This window comes from Simochromis diagramma, unplaced genomic scaffold (assembly GCF_900408965.1).
Source record: "Simochromis diagramma unplaced genomic scaffold, fSimDia1.1 OVJJ01000159.1, whole genome shotgun sequence".
In the NCBI taxonomy this organism is placed as follows: Eukaryota; Metazoa; Chordata; class Actinopteri; order Cichliformes; family Cichlidae; genus Simochromis; species Simochromis diagramma.
In genome coordinates, this window is record NW_024387197.1 from 1,620,245 (window position 1) to 1,643,702 (window position 23,458).

At 40.1% G+C, this 23,458-nt stretch overlaps 1 protein-coding gene across 2 annotated transcripts in view; it reads left to right on the forward strand.

Annotated features, from left to right (window-relative positions):
- unc5db (unc-5 netrin receptor Db) overlaps positions 1-23,458 on the forward strand; it is a 279,454-nt gene that overhangs the window by 215,075 nt on the left and 40,921 nt on the right. For both annotated transcript variants that reach the window (XM_040050206.1, XM_040050207.1), the window contains one exon: positions 16,219-16,390. In XM_040050206.1, the coding sequence (XP_039906140.1) occupies positions 16,219-16,390 (172 nt within the window). The remainder of the gene's footprint in view (positions 1-16,218; positions 16,391-23,458) is intronic.

Genomic DNA, 23,458 nt, shown 5'->3' on the forward strand with positions numbered 1-23,458 from the left:
CCATCTGCCCTGACTCTCCATCACCTGTCCTCGCTGTCCTGCTTTGCTCTAATTATTTACTATCTTGTGTTACTTTGTTTGCAGCTGCAGTATCAGCGCTCTGTCATTGTGGGATGAAGGAATTTGATCTAGGCTTTCTGACTCAGAGAAATATGTTTTCTTACTGCCTGTTGTCTGTGTTGAGTTTAGCTTCTAGTCTTCCAAGTATGGAATTTCAACCAAAACAAAAAAATAATTAATTAAAAAAACCAAGCTTTTTAAAGATCAGTTGGAGGATTTGATGTCACTGTCTCTAAACATTGTAAATGGTAAATGGCCTGTTTGTATAGCGCTTTACTTAGTCCCTAAGGATCCCAAAGCGCTTTACACATCCAGTCATCCACCCATTCACACACACATTCACACGCTGGTGATGGCAAGCTACATTGTAAGAGGATAGCAAGACAGTCTGAGTGTAACACACATATGCTTGTGCTGTCTTTCATATTATTCACACAGCTTTTAGAGCCAAAATGAGAAGTTGTTTATGATGTGTCTGAGGCGGTTGGCTGACAAATCTTGTATCAAACAAAGACTACAGATACTCTTCTTAGGCTAAAAAATACATTGATAATGAAAGGAGCCTTCACAAGATATTACACATCAGACTCCTTTTTTCCATCATGGGTTGTAGTAGTCAGGATATAAAACTGTTCAGGAGGAACTTTGTTTTATTACTGATTAATAATGGATGATTGCGCTGCTGAACCATTAATGCTTGACCCTGTACTATCTCCTGTAAATTACATATGGAAAGCAAGATGCAAAAAAAAAAGTTTCCTGAAAAACCATTCATCAGGAAAGCTGTAATTATTTTTTAATGCAATCAAAAGCTTTTGATTTGCAGGTTTTGACTCTGAACTGCAGAATGCAAAAACAAACGCCTGCACTGTTGGAAAAGAAGGTAGGAGAACATCTAAAAAAAATGGAGGCACTAATCAAAAGGAGAGTTTGCTTTTGTTGAAATTAGTGATTTACCTCTGTCTTTGAAAATTGTCTTTGATGAATGGTTTGCTCTCAAGTAAAACATATGTGACTAAATCCAAAATAAATTAAATGTCAGACAAAATAAGAAATGCCAGTTGCATTCATTGGCTAAACACATTAGCTAACTATCATTTTAATTTTAGCTAATGTACCTTAGCTATAGGCCTCTAAGCTTATCAATTGCTGTTAATCATTTTTTATGTTAGGAGCTTGAAAAACTATAAAGAAGTCATGTCAAGAAGTCAAGAAAGGTAATAAAGAATCAATAGATGGAAAGGCAACCTGTCTCAAACCAGTTGTAGCCCCGCACTGACTGACTGCAGCTTGGCGTCAGTCTCAGACAGATTGGCCAAGGATTGTAAATAATTGTTTAATTTGTAAATGCAGACAGATGTCAATACATTGCAGTCGTTTTATGTCAATCAACAGAGGATTTGACTCAACTGGTTGCCAGCTGGTTGCATTCTGGTGTGTCATTTTCCCATCCTGCAGTAACTATGTAACTGTTTTCGGAGGAATTTCTTGAATTCTGTTTCAGATCCATGAGTTTCTGGCTGGACTCTGCATGGAGGCTGTTACAGTAAATTTCTGGATCTATAGATGACAAAAAGTTTGGAACCTTTGCTAATTTATCACAGTCAATCACTTTATTATCATAGATGCAACTGTAACTGCCAACTTAACCCCATTCAATCGCAAACTTATAACAGACAGACTCCACCTTATTACCAACTGATGGCGGCTGGTGGCAGACCTGGTTCCTCTCCAAACTCTATTTATGTGCTTTAGTCACTTCGCTTGAGTGACTATAGCATTAATGTCAGTAGCATATTATTGGTACGATATGTATCAAGAAACTTTTGCTTCATTATGGCTTGTTTTTTGCTGTGGCCCTCTGATCATTAACAAACTGACCATTTGACCTTGCTACAATCACTGCCGCTCAGTAGTTCAGCACATTTTTTCATTTCCAAAAGCAGCTGCTTAGTATAGTTTTTGACCAGCAGGAAATAATGCATTTGTTTCCTCTAGATAGTATTTCAGGCTCCAAGCTACTGTTTAAGGGATGTTTTCCTCCTCTTTTTGGACAATTCTGAGGCATGGATCAGCTACAGCTAGCTGCCCAAATGCAGCTAGCTGTAGCTGATCCATTTCACCTCTGCTAATTTAAGTCACTAAACTTGGCTGTGTTAGTGGTGTTGGTGGCCTTATGGAGAATCTTTATTGGAACTATCTGATAATGCAATTTGTGCCTCAGTTTTGATGAGTAATAACTCACCAGTTAATTAATCAGCTGCTTAGTACTAATTAGTAAGGATGCAACTTGGTAATCAGGCTTGCTAGTGTTAGTAGTTGTAGCAATGATAGTGATCATAAAGGCGTGTTACAAAGCCATCAAAAATCAACAAATGAATATATTGGCAACCACTTGTAAAGCTTGTACAGAAGGTAATGTGTGTGTGACCCTCCCCAAAGACATCTCTGCGTCCATGTGTGTTTACCCTCAGGCTATGTGACAGATGGGCCTATCTCCCTCTCTCTTTAGGAGCCCTCTTGGTCTCTCGATATGGGTGTTCATTTCCAGAAGCCCCTCACAGGTGGTAGTGTGGGCTTTGATGTCCTAGCAGCTGTGGAGAAACTCAAGTTTACACCACACGACCCAGGGGGGACTTCGCAATAGAGTCCTCTATTTAGATAACTGATTGATAAGAAGCAAAGTCAAACGTCCAATCCTCCAATGCCTTTCCCGTCCTCGTCACTCTGAGAGTCAATATGTAGTTATGTACTCCACTCGGTGTCAACAATGTGGCGCTCTGGGAGAGAGTCACGACCCGGGAAGCTTGTTTAAATGATGATGAATGCAGTGATGAACGGAGCTTGGTTGCGCTGATGGACATGCACGACAGAATAGAAGGCACATATTTCTCTCGGGGCCTTTCATCTTGGCAGCACGTACATTATGCATTCTGATCACGGCTAGGTAATGACCCTCAGATGGACTGAGCTGTCTCCAGGGCGGAAGTTTGCACGGTCTTCCCAGTGGAGATTCGCAAGGGTTTCTAGTTTCCTCTGAAGTGTCACTGTTTATTCACATGGCTCCACTTGAACAAAGTAGCAAAAGAGAATAGAACCTACAAAATGACAGGGATGTAGCTTGCCTTGATGGGAGCCACTGACATAATAAGATGCAAACAGGGGTGGAAAGAGTGAGTTATGCCTGTCACGATGCAGATTTTCTGTATTTGAGGTTGATTTTCAAAGCAGTCACTCAATTTTCCATTACATGTTTTATACTGATGTTAAAAATTCAGCACAGCTCTTCTTTGTCCTCTATAGTTACACAATTATACACAATACATGGAAACCTCTCAATCTCAGAGCTTTTTAAGAAGTCCTGTAAACACAGAATCATGATAGAGTTTAGGAAAACTTTTTTACATCCATAGTCACCAGACAGGTAGAAACTATGTAAAATATAAATAATAATGGATTGGATTTATATAGTCATATCGCGCCATCGGCCCTTCTGGCCAACACCAGTAGGCGGGAGGGTAAAGTGTCTTGCCCAAGGACACAACGACCAGGACAGAGAGCCCGGGATCGAACCAGCAACTTTCCGGTTACAGATGCGCTTCCCAACCCCCTGAGCCATGGTTGCCCACATAAATAACACATGTGCAATATAAATTGATACATAGTAAAGATAAATAATGAATCATCGTAAGTTAAAAATGATCACAGATCTGCTGTGCCAATGTCGCTATCTGGCCTTTGCTTCATAAAGTAATTTAAAGGAAGGAGAGTAAGTCCATGCAAAACCTATTTTTCAAGAGTAAAGATGACTGTTTTGTCCAGTTGCATTTAAAAATTAATATTTTGACATTCATTAAATAGATAATTGATTAAAAGAGACAATAAAAGTGACTCAATCATAGACCTCTATGGGAGATCTTAACTTATTAACACATGTGCATTACTCTCTTGGGCTCAGATATGTTTTTATAGAAGCAACACTTCAAAAAGTGTTAATGTAGTGTTACTTCACCAACACAATGCATCTTGGTTTACTTTTATTTATGTAGCACTAAATCATAACAATAGTTGCCTCAGAGTGCTTTATATCATATACCATAATACAATTAAATGACCCGCTATGAGCACTTGATGACAGCGGGAAGGAAAAACTCCCTTTTAACAGGAAGAAACCAGGCGTGGGGAGGGGGACGGGATGAGCACTCCCATCAAAAGACTTTATCTAGAAAAACAGTATTCTAATTTGGTGGAATGATAGTGTGTACTCAATTTAGGCAAATGTAGCCTTTATTTAGGTCAGTAATTACCCATTATTATTTTTTGCTACCTCAGGCATGACCAGGAGGAAAAGCAAATGGATAATTAGCTTTGTATGTTTCTTTATATTTTCAGGTTACAGGTAGCACTCTTTCCTAGGTTCTGTGACAACTGTATAGCATGCTCCATGGGGTCTTTGAAAGTCCTTACAGGTGTAAATCCTTTTGGTGTAGAGCTGCCTTCATCCCCTCCTTTAGATTCCTACCTGCTAGCAGAAAGTGTTTACTTTCTCCCACCATCTTTTCTACCTTTGAAACTTTCAGCAAATATGTCAGGCTCCAACATGACAGTGTTTTGTTTCAGCCACAGCCATGTCTTTATTTTTTTTTCCCCTTGCTCCTCATGCACTGAAAGATATTTACTGTTGACAGCAATTTTTCTTCTGGTGGTCTGTTAACTTTGTCATCTCACCATCTGTTAATCACCGTCTGTGTCGTAGCAGGCCAGTGGACACAGAATTGCATCCTATTCTTTCCCACTACAGTGTCTTGCACCCAACCCCCCTCCAACCTACTTCTCCACACACTCGCAGTCCTATTAAAGCTATTTTCTTGAAGCTTTTCAAAGGCTCATCTAAATCTTCTGAAGTCGCGGTTTTGCTTAGGTCAGACATATTCGCTTTTGCCTTCAAGGTTTTATGAGCACGTTGTATTGGAAGATAAATCCTTCAACCTACTGAGGCAGAAGCAGCTTTGTTCTCGTAAGAAAATTACTTTTTCTGATGAAATTATATTCCGCAGATGTGCTTTATGAAAGAGGCCCAGGTGAACATTCAGGGTCTGGTTTAGTATATTGTTTATAAGTTTTTAATTCATAAATCCCACGAACAGACCCAGCAGCGCTCACAGAGTAAATTGCAGGATTGGTTTTATAGAGTTTGAGGGCTAAAAACTGATTATCTGTTATACATAGCTGTCAGTGCACCAGTGCATAGGTGTGACACGACTTCCTGCTTGGGTGCCTGGCCCTCTGGTTAAAATCCTGGCTGCTTCCACTCTGGCTGTCCAAACTGATCTGTTTATCAGGATGGAGAGCCTTTTTAGCACCTGCTTAAGCAGGTCCAGTCGTGGTTGGGAGATCCCACTGCACAGTGTTCTGGATGAACACATTGTTTGTGGTTTCGGTTCAGGGCTCACAAATCCCACTGTCCCCACCAAGGTGACATTACACTTTAGAAAAAAAGTCTTGTCTTCCTCAGGACAGAGATCCATCTTCATTTGAAATGTTAGGCTCAAACATAGATGAGGAAATCTGCAGTTTGATGAGGAAGATGAGATCTGTCCTGCCTGTTCTGATGCTGAACCTAATGAGCCTAATATTTAATATTATCATTCAGTACTAGAGTATATTAATAACTTAAGTCTAATGGTTTGTGCTTCGTTTCTCTATTAACCATGAGTGTTTAACAATGTATAGGAGCTCAGCATTAATCCCATTAGTAAAACAACATTGTCACATCATGCTTGTACACTGTACACTGTACTGTACTTACTTGTAGGTATACATGTGAGTGTGAATGGTTGTCTGTCTCTCTGTGTTGGCCATTCAGCAGACTGATGAGCTATGGGAGCAGGGATAGATTACAGCCCCCATTCGAATTGGATAAGTGGAAGAACATGGATAAATAAATTTCTGTGTATGTAGATGGCAACAGCATTTTTCACAAATTATCACAACTAATCACCATATTACTATAAGCAGATTGCATTTAACTGCCAACCTAAGCCATTGCTAACTGATGTCAGACTACTGCAAACTGGCTTGCAACTCGCATTTGCGTCCATATAAAAGACACTGTTTTTGTCCGCTAGAGTGGGATTTTCACGGCATATTCTGCACCACATCTCTGTGCATTCACCTCCTGCAACCACTTTTCCGAGAATACGCGCTTCTTTTGCAGTTCGGACTCCTTCTGACATTTCTTTGGAGGTGGAGGAACACCAAAGTAATTGCTTAAAGGAGCTTCTTCGAGATCTTTAACAGTTCTAAACAAATGTCTGTCCTCCTCCAGAAAATCTTATGTACGCAAACACGCGGTGCAACTTCTTATCTAGTGCTCATCTTTTATTTTGACAGCGAATGCGCACCTGCGGACCACTTATGTGCACCCCTGGTTATTAACATCTTGACACACCAAAGTTGTTTTGAATATGGCTACTAACTGCGAGTGGTTTCAGACTTTATCTGCGTCTTTGAATAAAACCATCTTTATTACGACTGCCTTCAGTCGTAATAAATTTGGGCATCAGCAACCACTGTTTTCCCTAATGTGAAAAGGCACATGTAGCCTCAATCATGAGAACAACAAAAGCAGGAAGAAGAAAAAACGAGGGAAGTAAAACCACAGAAAGCTACATGAGGAATTAACCTTCAGAATAAAGTAGGAAGTAACTAAAAGTGTAGCCCGGGGGGAACACAAAAGGCACAGAGACAAAAAAAACATTACAACAGGAATTAGAAGCAAAGATCATTTTATCTGCTGTACAAAAGCAACAGAAATAGTGCTTCAACCTTAGCAAAACATACTATTGTTTGTATGCTAGCTTCACAAGTGTTTCAAACATTTATTTCAATAGTTACGGTAATTTGGTGTTATTTTTAGCAATCTGAGCAGCGCTCTCAGTGATAAGTGACCAAATAGCATGTTGAGTTGTTTCAAGTGATTAGCCTTTTTGCTTGCTCTCATTTTCCCAGTCAAGTGGGTTGCAGTGCGCCAAGGTCCTGGGACTAAAGATGAAGTGGTCTCAAAGTTAGTTGAATAGCAATTGTAATAGCGTTACAAATCAATGCTTAATGGTGCTTTTTTTTTTTTTTTACTCTTTGCACAAATTGGTGATTCAAGTTATTGTTAATGCTCTCCAGAACATTTATGTCAATCAGCTACTGTAGCTTTCACAATGCTGTTTTCATGTTACGCTGCATTAGAGATTTTGCAGAGTTAAAAGGTTGGTTAAAGCTAAAAGTAAGTCTCCTAAAGGAGCCTGTTTGATTAATGTATCCGTACACCGCATAAGGTGCCTGCATTAACTTAAAATGGACAAAAGCACAGTGGGACAAACAGGTGGAGACTACAAGCAAATAGAGGTGAAGCTAATGGAGTGTGCTAATGTGTGCATTTATTAAGTCTGCCGTCACCACCCCCGACCCAGTCTGCCACTTTGCGCAGCTCCTGGGGTCCCCGAGGAGTGAATCACTGCTCACTTTAAATAATGCACCTCCTCTAGACGCTCAAGAAGCTGCCGTATAGGGCCCTTCATCGTGATGACAAGTGGAATTGAGAAAAGAGACTGCTAGCCTCAGGCGCTTCAGGCTGCTGTAGGAATCTGGGGCCTGAGCTGCAGGCTACTTAAGGAGCAGGTAATCTGCTCCTTCCCTGCACTTTGCATTAAATGTGTGATCAGGCTCAGTGCTGTTGGCTGATGGGCCAAGAGCTCTCTCAGGGCCAGTAAAGAGTCGGACTGCTGTTGACATAACTGAAAAACTGACTGAGCTAACAGACATAGGGCAGAGGGTTGTGCAATGAGATAGCACCCGGCCTGATAAGCAGACAAAATCAGAATACCTCACCCCTCCTTACCAGGGCAGATGCTGAAGCAGTAATTGGGAAGTCTGGAGTAGATGTCAGCACCCAGAAAGAGCATTCACTGTGAAGGTGTTCCAACAGACAGAATCTGCTTTTAATTCTGATAAGCTGCTGTAATGGCAGAGGAGCTTACATAACACATCACTTATGAAAAAGTCAGAAAAGTTTCCAGCAGGTGGAGGCGGGAGAAGACATAAATAAAGTTGAAGTATCATTTTGGAGGCTGTTAAGACAATTATGGCTGTATGAACATGACATTGCAAGTAAACAGGCAGTTGTTCTGGGTAAATCACATGCCATTTAAAAGCATGCTTTTATCTAGCAGCAGCACAGCAAGTAGCATGGCTGCTCTCTGTGGGAAACACACCCCTAACTGCTATGGTGTTGGTGGCATGCTGTATCCAGCAGGCTGCTCAGCAACATGAGTCAACTTTCAGTCTTTTGAGCAGAAAAGTAATGAGCAATTTTAGGCCTGCACAGAATAAAAGGAGTGAGACAGTGAGAAAGAAAAAATAGTAGATGTGGTGTGTAGATATGACTTTGACTTTTATTAGCTGGTAAGAATTTGGACGGTATTATTCATGGAATATGAAATGTCTCATACATTTCTGCCTTATTACACCTTCAATCACATCTTTGTAATTTCAGCTTCAATTTCTACTGGTTCTAATAAGTTAACTGCTGAAATCCAGAAAAAATAGTTTGCAAACAATATTCCAAGTTACCCAAGTGCATTTCCGTGCAATCATCCACTGCAGTTAGCCATCTCTTGTACATGTATATATAGGGACAGTTTTAATCTTGATGGTGTATTTTGGCTTCCCACAACTAAATGAACATGATGGAGCGATATTAAAAACACCAACTGCCAACTGAAGGCAGAGCAAAAGCAAAATAAGTGTTCCCTAAATCAGTATCTGACTGCGCACCTGGCCCAATAATTGCTGTTCCCTGCACGTTGCAGTTTGAAGTTTCCTGGACTTGTCTGGATGAGTAAGACTGTATTAAAATACAGATATACAACAAAATTCCAATATCTGGCATTACAGACGACAAAGAGTGTATCCTTTGGTATCCTTAACTTGGAAATACTGGCAAGTGATGTTAAATAAGAACAAATCAGAATGCAGTATACAGTAACAGTATAGTGTGTATTGTCTCCATACTAGACAGCATAAAGTTGGTAAAAACAACACCACAGTACCACAAGCTAACCTCTTTATCTCGTACAAACTATTTTTAAGCAATGTTTGAATAACTTAAGTTTGTTTTGCAGGACGTTTTACAATATGAAAATGCATAATTTATCGAAACACATCATATACAGATCTTATATGTGATTAAAAATGATCACATTACATGTAACTGTCAAATTTGTAGTTTATCAAGCTTCACTGAGCAGTTAAATAATTCTCTTCTTCCTCTCTTGTCCTGTCTTTTTTACGGCAGCTGGACCTTTAGCTAGCTACAAACTGTGCAACAAACTTCACACAGATTGTGTTTGCTGATGTTTGTTGAGCTGATACAAATTTAGTATTTGAAATTAACTGATAGTTAAAAAAAACATTACCTCCTTTATGCTCGCTCCTCTTCTCTAGTGCTCGCTAAATGCTAAAGTACCGAGGCTACAACTTGCAACGTTAAAGTGGGATGGAACGAGTGCCAGTGATACCACTGAACATAAAGTAACAAGCCTGTATTCAAAATAAGGATAAGGAGTATAAGGAAGGATTAAATGTAAGAAATGTAAGTGTAAATAGATACATACTCAAGTAAAGTACAGAGTACAGTAACATACAGTAATGAAGTACTTAAGTAGTTACTTCTAATCTCTGGCAGTAATTCTTATTGTGAATTGTTAACTCGCCATAAAAGTGTTCAGACTCTTAAGTGTTCAACGCTGTAACTGTTTGGCCTGTGGAAGAAATCTCCACCAACTTATTAGAGATCATCCTCAGGCGACCACACACAGTTGCACCACAAATATAAGCCGGCTTGACAAAAACTGTACATAGGGAGATGTTTTACTGCAGAAGTAAAAAAAAACAAACTGACTGAAGTTCCATCCATCTGCATTTCAAGAGCGCAATTGGCATTTGTCTTATGATATCTGAATTAGCAGGTCCACCACTGGCACCTTGTGCTTTTCACAGATGAGAGCAGGTTCACCCTGAGCACAAGTGACAGATGTGAAAGGGTCTAGAGATGCCATAATGAATGTTATGCTGCCTCTAACATGATTCAGTGATGTAAGTGATGGCCTAGAGAGCCATATCCAAGAAGGGACACACAGACCTCTACAGGCTAGGCAATGGCACCCTGAATGCCATTAAGTTTAGGGATGAGATCCTTGGAACCATTGTCAGACCCAACACTGGTGCAGTGGGTCCTGGCTTCCTCCTGGTGCATGACTGTCCAGCCTCATATGGTGAGAGTAAGCAAACAGTTCCTGGAGGACAAAGGAATAGATACCTTTGACTTTTTTTTTGTCTTTGATTTTTGTGTGTCTTTGAAGTCAGTCCTCTGTGGGTTGATCATTTTCATTTCCATGAAGCGATGAGGCATCCTTTCATCCGTAGCATATTACCCAGTATAGACAGATATATTGTTTTTTTCCTTTGAGATCATGAGAATGTGTTTTTTGACAAGTGTGTATCTATGTCATACAACTTTATGCTTCTGCTCCACAATATTTTGGATGCAAATATTACACCTTTAGTTTAAAGCTATAGTCAGTTCTTCTTTTGCAGATAATAAAATCTAAATCTACAAGTGTATTGTAGATTTATGCTTCCCAGTAGTAAGTAATTAAATTCAATCTTTCAATCATCTCCAGCTGCAATATTAATGAAACGATCCAACAATATAAGGTATTAATTTCTGAAACTGTGCGTATGTATTACCATACCAGCACCTTTACAGTAAGTTTTTGCTGTTTGTTGCTCCTTCCCTGTCTCTACCTTCCAGTCTGTCTTCAGCTGTCAGTATCTAAAAAATTAAAGATAACACAATTAAAACAGAAGCATCTGCGCCTCGCATATGTTAGATTATAGGTTTGTGAACCACTGGCTCAGATGATTATGCAAAAAGACTCATAGCTCAAAAATCATTGGCATCAATCTGCCTGTTTAAATCTTAAAATGCAAAATCTGCATTGGAAAAAAGTATCAGAATTATGCAAATGTTGTAAGACTAACAATGTTCAGTCATATTTTCAGTGGAAGTGGAATCAGAATAAATACAAATGTTATTTCTGCAGGACAAAGATTTTCACTCCTGTGTGTGTACAATACATGAATGTCACATTCAAATCAGTCTTTATTAAGGTGCAAAAGTAAAAGTTTGGACTAAATCCTGTAATATAAAACTAATATATGTTATTTATCAAAAGGGAGCTTCAGGTACTGTGGTTGCTTTAAGTGGGTGCACACAAGTTTTCTCCAAATATATTTGTTGAAGCTGACCTTGCCAGCTTGTTTACACACTCATCCAACCAAATCTGACAGCTCGTCATATCGAAAGTGTAGCAGTGTTTGTGTTTGATATCACTTTTATGGACAGCTAATTTCCCACAGCAATGCTTAGAAGGAAAGGACCGTGAACTTTGTGAAAGTTCTGCCGCTATTGCTTAATTCAGCAAATAATTATGTAGCACATAAACATTATTCTTGACAGGAAGTCTCAGCAGGTCGCCGGATGAATGCTAAAAGAAATATTAAATAAGATCAAACCATACAGAACACAAAGAGGAACCAGTCACTCAATGCCAGGCGCCAACTTTTAATCTCAGTATGAACTCTGCTTTCTGGGAGCAGCACACTGAAAGGGGGTCATCAGACAAACAGGCATAAAAGCACCAAGCCTCGCTGTCAAACATGTTTATGACCCTGTGAAAAAAAAAGCAGCGGTCAAAGCAGAGCTTAACAAAATGTGGTTGCATCTTGTTCCCCCGGCACTCCACTGCAAGGCTCATATCCACAAACATTCTGAGAAAAAAAGGAGTTTCAGTGTGATTTAGGAAACGTGTCAGAACAGCTGTGAGCACGTAGCGGACTGAAAGTCTTAGCTTTGTGAGGCGATGTTGAGACATTTTGCTGGGCTAATCCTTTCAATAGGTGTGATTGGCTGATTTTAAAAAAATGTAGAGCGAATGATTGATAGTGAAATATAAAGACCTAATCATAAAATTGACTGTTTAGAAATAGTGTGTATGTACATGTGTATGTTGGTTTTGCTTAAGTTTAAGTGACATTAACCTTGATAAATTTATCAAGGTTAAAGTTGAAAAAGTTGATGTTGTCTGAATCACTTAACGCACTTTAAAAAGGCATACGAATGGTTGCATAATAATTTGATGGTCCAAAAAATCTGAATTAAGAGCTAACATTACCTGTGAATAGATTTCATCTTTAGGAATGATTTATTGATTATTATTGCTTAGTGTTTGTATGGGCTTGCTCGAGGTTATCTATCAGATCTTTTTTCCTAACTTGATATTGTAAGGTCAAGACCCTACAACACAAAAAACTGAGAAAACCCCAACAGTCATATGACCCCCTATGAGCAAGCACTTTGGTGACAGTGGGAATGAAAAACTTCCTTTTAATAGGAAGAAACCTCCAGCAGAACCAGGCTCAGGGAGGGGCGGGGCCATCTGCCGTGACCAGTTGGGGGGGGGAGTTTCAGATTGATTTTTTTGTTCACTGTGTCATTTATTTTAATGCTATAAAAATAATTCTTAATATTATACAATTGTTAGAAATATTGTTAGAAATGTATAATATGTATATATTATATTATATAATGTATAATATTAGGGCTGGGTATCGTCACTGATTTCTAGAATCGATTCAATTCCGATTCACAAGGTCCCGAATCGATTCGATCCACGATTCGATTTAATTCGATTCGATTCGATTCGATTTGAATCTGGGAAATTTTGACAGTCAGAAATATTATAATTCAGATCAGTACATTTACATATTTTTGTATCTATTAAAAGGAAGCTGACACACGCAAGACTTTATCAAAGGTGTAAGCATCACAGCAGAGGCCTTTGTGTCAAAGTAGCTGAAGATAAAACACAGAAAAACATGAAGGTGGTTTTCCTGGCCTGGGATTTTATAAAAATAATCTGCAGTACATCAAAAACGAAAGAAAACCATTAATCAACACATGAACATTACCTCTGACGTTACAGCGGTTTTATTAGAGACGCGGCTAAGCGTTTTGCATTTTGCTTAATTTTAAAAAGTTTAAATTTGTTCAATATTGAACGGCAGAAATTAGGTTTACTTTTCGGAAGTAAGTAAAAGGGAAAAAAAAACGTCGGCCGACAGCACTGTAAACAACGGTAGACTTGTGCGTAACAAGCAAGCGAATAATGCAGAAGAGAGAGAGAGAGAGAGAGAGCTGTGCATGAAGTGTGATTTTTATCCTGAAAAGTCAGCAAAAGTCAGAGGGAATTCATGACGATGTTTATGTGAAGCGTAGTTTGGATCTTCTTTTGCTGCTGGTTCGGTCAATATTGTTTGGAGAGAGATAAAACTAACAGCCATATGATCAGCGCAAAAAGGGCGTAAACACACAGCGCGGACCCGCGGATCAGAATCAGCGAGCTGTCGGCTTTCAGCCCCGACCGTCAGCTGAGAAAGGCGACATCTCACTGATTCTGATCCGCGGGTCCGCGCTGTGTGTTTACGTCTTTGTGCAGAAGCCGTGTACCTGCTCTCATTTACTGTCTTAGCTGTTTGGTGGTTGTTGAAATTTTGTGATCTTTCACCTGAGATTCTGGCATTTCGGGCAAAATAAATTAATATTAAAAAATCGATTCAGGATTTTAATGAATCGATTTTACGTTATCCAAGCCAGAATCGATTTTAATCGATAAATCGATTATAAAAACCCACCCCTATATAATATGATCTGATAAAACAGAAACTTTAATTATTGCTCCTGACCATATGATTCCAGAAATTAGGCAGCATGTCAGCTTCTTAGACCCTTATGTAAAATCGAGCCTCAGAAACCTCGGTGTCATATTTGACAGCTCGATGTCGCTTTAGCAACATTCCAAACAGGTGGTCCAGAACTGTTTTTATCATTTAAGAAATATTTCAAAACTCAGACTAATGGTGTCAAAGCCTCAAATTGAGATGATTATTCATGCGTTTATTTCTTCACGTTTAGACTACTGTAATGGTATTTTTACTTGTTTTAACAAATCAGCTTTAAATCGTCTTCACACTGTGCAGAATGCTGCAGCACGACTCTTTAACAGGAGAAGATCTCATATCACTCCAGTTTTGGCCTCCCTTCACTGGTTGCCTGTAAGTTTTAGGTTTAATAATTTTAAAATTTTACCTTTAACCTTTAGGGCCCTACATGGTCAAGCTCCCCAGTACATATCTGACCTGCTGAAACTGCATTCCTCTTCCCGAGCTCTAAGGTCATCAGGTCAGAGACTGTTGGTGGCCCCACGCACTCGATTTAAAACTCGTGGTGATCGGGCCTTTCAGGTAGTGGCACCAAGGTTGTGGAATTCTCTCCCACTGGTTTTACGCTATATAGACTCCACTGATTCTTTTAAAAAGCAGCTGAAGACATTTTTTATATAGGCAAGCTTTTAATTAATTTGTTGTTTTTATGTTGTATTTTACTGTTTTACATTGTTTTTTGTTGTATTTCCATTCTTTTCATTTTTAATTTTCTTTGTTGTAAAGCACTTTGTGATTTTTATCTGCAAAAAGCGCTATATAAATACATTTTACATACTTACTTACTTACTAATATACATAGTGAGGTGCCCATAAATATCCCAAATCTTAGCTTTATTTTGAGGGGTTTGCACTGGGTTTTCTGACCAGATGTTTTTCTGACTGCTGTTCAGGGATAGTTCATGTCACCTTTTAAATTAAAATCTATTCTTTTGATATAGATTTTCTATTCTATTTCTGTAATAGATGAAGGTTTTTTATAAAGCTAGATAGAAAAAAATCCAATCAAGTTATCTACAAAGTACTGGTACAAACAAAGGAAACCCTCTACTTTAGTACAAAAATAGATGCCAGTTGTGTAAATAAACTGTCAATTTCTTGAATCATGAACTGCTGAGTCAATCTGTTGCTGTGTTGTGGATTTCTAGCTGTAGTCGCTAGTGAATGTCTTCCTTCCTTCACTGTAATTCGTTATAGTGGAAGAAATGTCAAACTGCGATGTATTACAAGCGTGATATCAGAAAAGGATGGTGAAAAATACAAATCTAAGACATAAGTCGTTGTAAATTAATGGCACTAACACAACATTAGGCATTCCTCTGCGCTGTAGAGGTGGCTCATACACTAAAGCTGCTGCTTTAGTGTGTGCCTCATTCAAAGGAAGAAGTCCTAACAAACCAAGCCTCTCATATCTCTGACCTGATGACTGATTAAAGAGCTTTGTTGAGGTGTTCCTCTCCTGTGTCATGATCTGCCTGCCCTCTTTCTCAGAATCTCAACCAGAGTTGCTGCTGCCGCCACCGTCCACTGGCAGGACCTGTTTGTTGTAAGCTGCTTTTAATGAGCGAACTCCAAGTCGCCGGCAAGAGTTTTTCACCTGTGCTTGAACTAATTCCAGCAGCCTGGCTGTGTGGCAATAACTTGAACTTGGGGAGCAAGGGTTCAGCATTTTCACTCATGGCCATTCAAACTTGGAAGTACCTGCCTGGAGGCATGTTTTGTTGGTAGTCCACCTCTTTTCATAAGCTCATTAATTTGTTGGTTCGCTTGCAGCAGCAGAAGCACAAGTGCAAAGAGAGATGTTGTGCACATATGATGGCTCTACTAAATAGAATGTGTTAAATATGGACAGTCATAAAGAGCACAGCAAGGAGTCTTAACAATGCTTTCAAATATAATGGAAAGCAGTGGATAGCAGTGAAGCTGCCCCATCATAAATATGGAGCTTCAAAAAATATAGGTAAAGAAGTGAATGGAGAATTTCACCTTGCTACCAGCTGTTTTTCAGTCTTGCAAAAAGGCATTTTGTTGCACAGATTGCTTCAAAGACAGCTGTGCAAGCAGCTCATAGCTGCAGTAAATGCATTTATGACGCACAGCGAGTCCAGGCATCAAAAGGTACAATTATACGAGAGCCGAGGCATCCATTCTGCTGACGTGTCTCCACGTGTGAACACAGGCAGTGTCTGTTGTCTGCAGTACAGTAACTTATTTCCTCGTATCACCTAATAAGATTTGCATTTACTCTCTGTGTGTTTTTAGTGTCCAAACACTGGACAGCTGTGAAATCCTTTTGGGTCCAGAAGTAACATACGGACCTCCTGGCCTGGATCTCTTCTGCCCGGTGGCCATGACCATCGCCCACTGTGCAGAGGTGGACGCCGAGAACTGGAACATCCAGCTCAAGAGGAGAACCCAGGACAGCAAATGGGAGGTGAGAGCTGCAGGGAGAATGTCCTTCAAGCACAGTACAGCGCATTGCAATGTCACCTGGGCCATAGGCAACATGCAGAGAGCCATTCCACTTCCTATTAATCGTATTTTGCTTAAAACAGTTGCAGTCTACAAAATGTAGCAGGACTTTGAGAGACAATTTTCCAATTAGTAGTAGAGCTGGGCGATATAAGATTTTTTCATATCACGATATGTTTTTTTCATTTCAGGCGATAACGATATCTATCACGATATAAGCCAAATAACTATATTTGTAAGATTTAAATGTGCCGTTCCTCACAAGTAAAATGTGAAATAATCAGCAGCTTGTTTTTATTTAAATATTTATTTCCCATAATAAGTTCAACAGGGTAGATGTACTTAAGGAACATGAGACTTTTTCAGATAAATAAAGGCAAATATTGCAAACTACACAAAAGGCAGCCGCTAAAGCGTTTAAGTTTCAAAATAGAACAAACGAAACAGACTACTAAATTGTCAATTCCACTTAGAAACAAATTATTAATTCTAAAAATAAATCTTAGTTTGTTTTACAGAAGAACAGACAAAATTGACTAACTTTTGTCAATATCAAATAAACTGAGAACTAAAAGGAAATTCTCAATCTGTCCTTGTTGTATAGCTTAGCTTTTCAAACAGTTTTAACAGTTACTTTAGTCTGACAAAAGCCGAATGACGAATTAACGCTTCCAGTCAGAGACTGAGGCTACGTCCACACGTACACGGGTATTTTTGAAAACGGAGATTTTCCGTTTTCGTTTTAAAAAATAATCCCGTCTACACATAAAGGGAGAAATGAAGGAAAACGATGCTATGAACATGCCAAAGCAGCAGGTGGCGCTAGATTCCTAACCGTGCAGAAATGTTGGCCAATCAGAAGTCTAGAAGCCTCGGTGGGAAAAAGTAAACAAAGCTGGGGCATAGAAGCAGAACCGAGTCGTATGTGTGGAGGGACAGTAACTGTGTGTATATGTAAGCATTTAAACACTGCAGAGAGTACAATTAACAGTAACAGTATTGTAGAAATTAATTTCACCGAAACAATAACGTGGCGCACAGTGTGACGTCAAAAAATGCGCACACCTTTGACGCTGCGTTTTCTCCGTTTTTCTAGTCCACATGTAAATGCAAAAACTGAGTTTTCAAAAATATCCACCCTGGCCGGAGTTTTTAAAAATCTTCGTTTTCAGTGACCAAAAACGCCGTTTACGTGTGGACGAAAGGTGCAAACGCATAGAAAAATCTGCGTTTTCAAAAATACCCGGGTACGTGTGGACGTAGCGCATGCACCAGTTTATTGTATTTCCAGACTTGCTTTCGGCACAATTTACAGTGCACGCTACTCTGTTTTTTGTCAGACTTGAAATAGCCGAAATACCTTCACACTACGGAACTTCTATGGCTCTTCCGTTCGACAATCTCTCCGGCATTGGAACCATCATCTGTTTTCTCTTCGGTAACCTTCGGTCACGCTCTGTTGATTTTTCTAGTCGGCACACTCATTTCCTCCATTACCCGGGCGGTACGGTGGCTGGCTGCTTCCCAAACAAATACACATGTGCGGCTTGGCACTTGTGCTGTACGTAACAAGTCACGTGACGTGACGCTGCGGCTGTGATTGGTTCGGCTCTGCGCTACTTAATTTGGATTGGCTGTTTTTTGTTTTTTGTTTTTTGTTTTTTAAGAGGACAAGAGCGGCGAGGTCTATCGCGATAGTTTAATTTTTCTATCGAGAAAAAGTTATATCGCGATACATATCGTTATCGTTCTATCGCCCAGCTCTAATTAGTAGATAATCTCCTTGTTTGTGTAGTACACTTCATTGATGACACCATTAATATTTGATAACCAGGTATTAAAAGGGTAGCCAAATCACAACAGAAACTTTCAGGAGTTTGTATAAGATGCATCTGGCTGTTGGTAGTTGAAGGTGATGCTATTAGGAGCTAGCTGAATGGGTCATTCTAAAGAGTATTAGAGTAGTACTGTAGGGTGCCACATGTTCCTACGTATTCAGTTTGCAATTATATTTATATTTTTCTGATCTATTCAGGTCATTTCTTGAAGTATGTTTAAACATGACAAACAAAACAGAATGAATATATAAAAAATTACAGCATTATTCCATTAAAAGTAAACAGTGTCCAGAAAGTGAGCTGCCTTGGCAGAGGTTGGCTCTGAGTGCTTCTTGTTATTTAATTTTATCAGCAATAAAAGGCAGTGCAAACCCTGCTACAGTAGATTATGAATGATAGTGAAGCAGAGATGTGTTGACCTAGCAGATAAACCAAAGAAAACACACATTATGTAGTCTATCTACTGATGACCTCAAGCATTGGGGACTGAAATCAGAGTGCCCTAAATACCAGTGGCCCATTCTTTTGCGTGAATTAGTAGGAGAATAGGACCAGTTTCCACCCACTGATCACCTTTCTCACTTCTCGTAAGCTACAGCAGTAATGGCCAACCAGATACTGGCTCCATCATGCTTGTCTGAGATGATCCATCTCACATGCATTTCACCACTCTGCTGTTTCCACTGAACAGGGGCAATTTTTTGCCAGAGCAGCTCATATCTATGGAGCATGAAAGACACTTGCAGATGGAAATAAATGCCTATATTTATTTTCTGCTAGATATGCTGAAAGAGATTCATGGTTCCACACACCTGTTTAACAAAGATAAAAGCATACAATAAGCAAAAACACAGTGTGTTCCACTTCAGACACACTGCCAATTAGAACCACACTGCAGCTATAATCAGTATATAGGATAAAGGAATCACACAAACAGTGTGCCCACCATACTGCTCTGTTGTTTACATGGTTAAATATAATTCGTTTATCCACGCAACTTCACTTCCAACAGATGCGTGTAGACACCTGGTGAAAAAATGTCTTCAGTGCTGAGGTGACAGGAGGAAATTCCTGTTCCTTGAGTTCTGGTTCATCCCTCACAGAAGCCATCTGCTTTTTAACGAGCTAATACAACCAATACATAAATCTCAACCGCACAACAGCCTGCGGATCCCAGAATGAAGCAAATGCAGAAATAACAAAAATTGCAGGCCACTTGAGACTGTGAGCGAGTCATTACTGACATACTCCAGTGTTAAAATGCATAACTTTACAGCTGGATAAAAAAATATATAATTAATGTTTTATTTACCAAGATTCATACTTGGTAAATAGACTTATTTTGTAATTTTGGCTATAAAAGGAAAGCACTCCAGTCCTTTCAGGAAGCATTTGATTTTCCCTCTATAGCAAAATGGGCATAACTAAGGTAAATAAAGGGTTAAGACCTAATACAAAAATGGGTTTTGGCCTCTATTGCTGCTTTAGCACTTTTAAACAGCTATTATGAGTTAATGTTTTTAATGGCATAATGCATTGAGGGTTTGCATTATTATTGGCATATTCCTGCTCTGTCTCATGTTTTTCGAGTTGCAAAAAACCATTTCTTATCTTTCTTTGTTGTGTTGGCGCCTTTTAGGACAGAGGCGAGGTATACCCTGGAGAGGTCGCCAGTCTGTCGCAGGGCTAACACATAGAGACAGACAACCATTCACACTCACATTCACACCTATAGGCAATTTAGAGTTTCCAATTAACCTGTCCCCACTAACTGCATGTCTTTGGAATGTGGGAGGAAGCCGGAGCACCCGGAGAGAACCCATTTAAACACGGGGAGAACATGCAAATTCCACACAGAAAGACCACAGCCTGATGGTGGAATTGAACTCAGGACCTTGTTGCTGTGAGGCAACAGTGCTAAGGGTCACCATGCTGCCCCTTTCAGGAGGATTTCAAAAACAATTAGTCTTTCTGTGTAGTTCATTGCAGTAATAACCGTCTTAGAAGAATGCACTCAAAGCATTTCTGCGCTATGTTATTTGTGAATATAGAAACAGGTATCTGTTGTACTCATGTACTTTATCTGGATATGGTCACTTCTCACGCTGAAAAAAACAGTACGATGGCAGCAGCTATCAAGAACCAGCAGGCAACATTACAGTGGCTACGTCTGTTTTTAATATAAAGTCTCAACATTCTGTAAGCCTAATTTGCTTTCAACCTTAAAGCTGAAAGAAAAAGACGGTTTTAAATTAACAGTGAATTGGTTGATACACAGTTATTGCTCTTAGTGACCAGTTTTACCAACTACGTTGTTCGAGTTATCTCTGCAGAGCCTTTCTAACAGTCTATGTAAGCAGGTGTTTTCAGGGACAGGGTAAAAAAAACAGGGAATATTCTTGCCTGCTTGCTGATACAGAGCACAGTTCATCAGTTCACCAAAAATCACACCTCTCCTTCCACTACCACCATACCCAGACAATACCTGTTTTGTTGCAAGCCCCTTTTAACAACCACCTCTCCGCCAGATCGCAACTCTTTCACTTGCACTGGAACTAATTCCAGCAAGTCCGGCTGTGTAGCAGTAACCTGAACTGAAGGAGCAAGAGTCTCCCAACACCCAGCGCTCACAGGCAGTCAACCTTCATTTATCAGGTGGACAGAAACAAAATAGAGAAAATAAATAAATAAAAACACCTGCTTTCAGCTTTTCCGGTGTGTAGATTGTTCTCATTTGCGTCAACATTTGCATTCTATCTTATAGTCTGAAGTCCTTAGAGCGGTAAAACTATAAAAATGTCAAAAGAACGAAACGCAGCATTAACTGCATTACACTATCAGCTTAAACATAGAAGTATGGTTATACGGTGTGGTTTTAGCATGCATGCAACTTCATTGGAGTATGTTGAGCAGTAAATTAAACTCACTGTTAACATCAGGATTGTTTGATAGTAAAATTTCCCCTTGGTTTATAATTCGGGACAATACCCACAGTCAGTCTAATAAAAGGATGTTAAAGTCATGTCTCATAACATTAGATGCCAGGGTTTGTTGACTCTCGTCCTCCTTCTGACAGCTGACCTTTACATTTGTGCTTTGTGTGGCAAAAGGTAGAGTTACCGTGACATGTGACTTGTGAATAACGTGTTAGCCATAAAAGAATGTTGGGACTTTTGTGGGGAAGCCAATTGATCCGGGCTCATGCTCTCTGTGGGTCCAGAGGGTGACATAAGGCCACACTGTGGTAACACTGCCAGTACGGCGGGAGGAAAATAAAGAAACAATTACAGCATGTAATGGGCTGGAAGAGGCATGGCTGCTGTCAGCTAGTGGGAAGACTTTGGGGGTGGGGGGTGTGTAGGTATCGATTAGTGGATCAGGAAAAGACATGGCACAGGGAATTCAGACGTGAGGCAATCAGGAGGAGAATCATGGAGATTATTTCTGTGCTGACCATCATTCTCCATTTACCCCCGCCAACACACCAGCCGCTCTGGGCACAACCAAGCATCTCAGCTCTTACAATGTGTTTTATGTTTCTCGCTAGCAGCTTTAGTCTGATGCTTTGCAACAAGGAACCAAGTGCAGTGTTGCTTTCATCTGCATGTTAGCATCAGCAGAGGTAGATAAGAAAACGTGCATTTTTGACTAGGGCCCACTATGTATTTGTGACCTCAAGTCACAGACACAGTTTTGTTCCCCCATTTGCTCAACTTCAAATCGCACGATGATCATTTCACAAGCATTTAACCACCACTGCATGTTGACTCAGCTTCTGTCATTTGGTGGAATTGCTGTCATTGTCTTTATTGGGTGCATTTAGCTCCAGTGGCCTCATGGGAGCAGGAATTTGATGCACCCACACTGTTAATGTGCCATATCATAATGGATTGCATTTATATAGCGCTTTTCTAGGCACAATTCCACTATTCATTCACTCTCAGATTCACACTCTGGTGGAGGCAAGCTACAGTTGTAGCCACAGATGCCCTGGGGCAGACTGACAGAAGCGAGGCTGCCATATCGCCCAATCGGCCCCTCTGGCCAACACCAGTAGGTAGTAGGGCAAAGTGTCTTGCCCAAAGGACACAACGACCCGGACAGAGAGAGCAGGGGGATCGAACCGCCAACCTTCCGGTTACAGATGAGCTTCCCAACCCCCTGAGCCATGGTCGCCCCATAAATCCAGTTCCAGCTGTTGTAGCACACCAGTCTGTTTCTATAACTCACTGAGCACTCAACCTCCATAGAAAAACATGCCCCCTTAACAACACTGCTGCATTGTTCCAATGAAAAGCAGAGATCAGTGGTTTATGTTAACATTTTACATCATTCCAGTGCAGCAAGCAAAATTGCTGCTCAGTTTTTACTGCTAACTGACTGTTTTTGGAAGATCACCTACCTGTGACCTGTGCACACATACATGCTTTTCAGAATCTTTATTAACGCTTCTCACACGGCTGCTTCTACAAACTCAACCGCTGCAGCTCGACCCACTGCCACCAACAACATCACCAACAACAACACCGAAATCCAGGACACACACTTTTATCCCGGCGTGATTGCGGATGCCCTGCAGGCGCGTTCGCCTCCCCTGCAGCGGCACCACCAACCATGCCCCACCACACGGTCTTTACCTAGTAATTTATACAAGATCCAGCTTAACAGCACTTAGTAGTGGTAAAGGTGCATTAGGCCCCAGTCATGTAGTTAGCCAGTTACCGCTCCCCTGGAAACCTTTGATCAGTAGTGGAAAATGTGTATTTCCCAACCAGTTAGCGAGTATTTGCTAGACGTCTCTGGCTGTCACTTGGTAAAAGTGGTCTAAAAGAGGGTGCTGCAAACACACAAACCAGCAAAAACAGAGGAAAAAATAAACAATTACATTTTCATTGTATAATTTAATGGCTATGACCATCCCTAATGATCACTGTGACCTTAAGTCTAACATCAACAAGAACTCCCAGAATGACCTACAGTTCCATAATGCAGTCTTGTTACTAGCAGTGGAGTTTAAAGTCGATCAGATGAACTGTTGCAGAGAAATGTGAGGAACACACACAGACACACACACACATAAAAAGACTCCTTCTTTTAACATTAAACGCTTTTTCATTCCAACAGTGTCAGCGTTTTCTTTCTTTTCTCCTTCCCCTCCAGTAAAGAAGATTGTTTTCACTGGTCTGGATGAC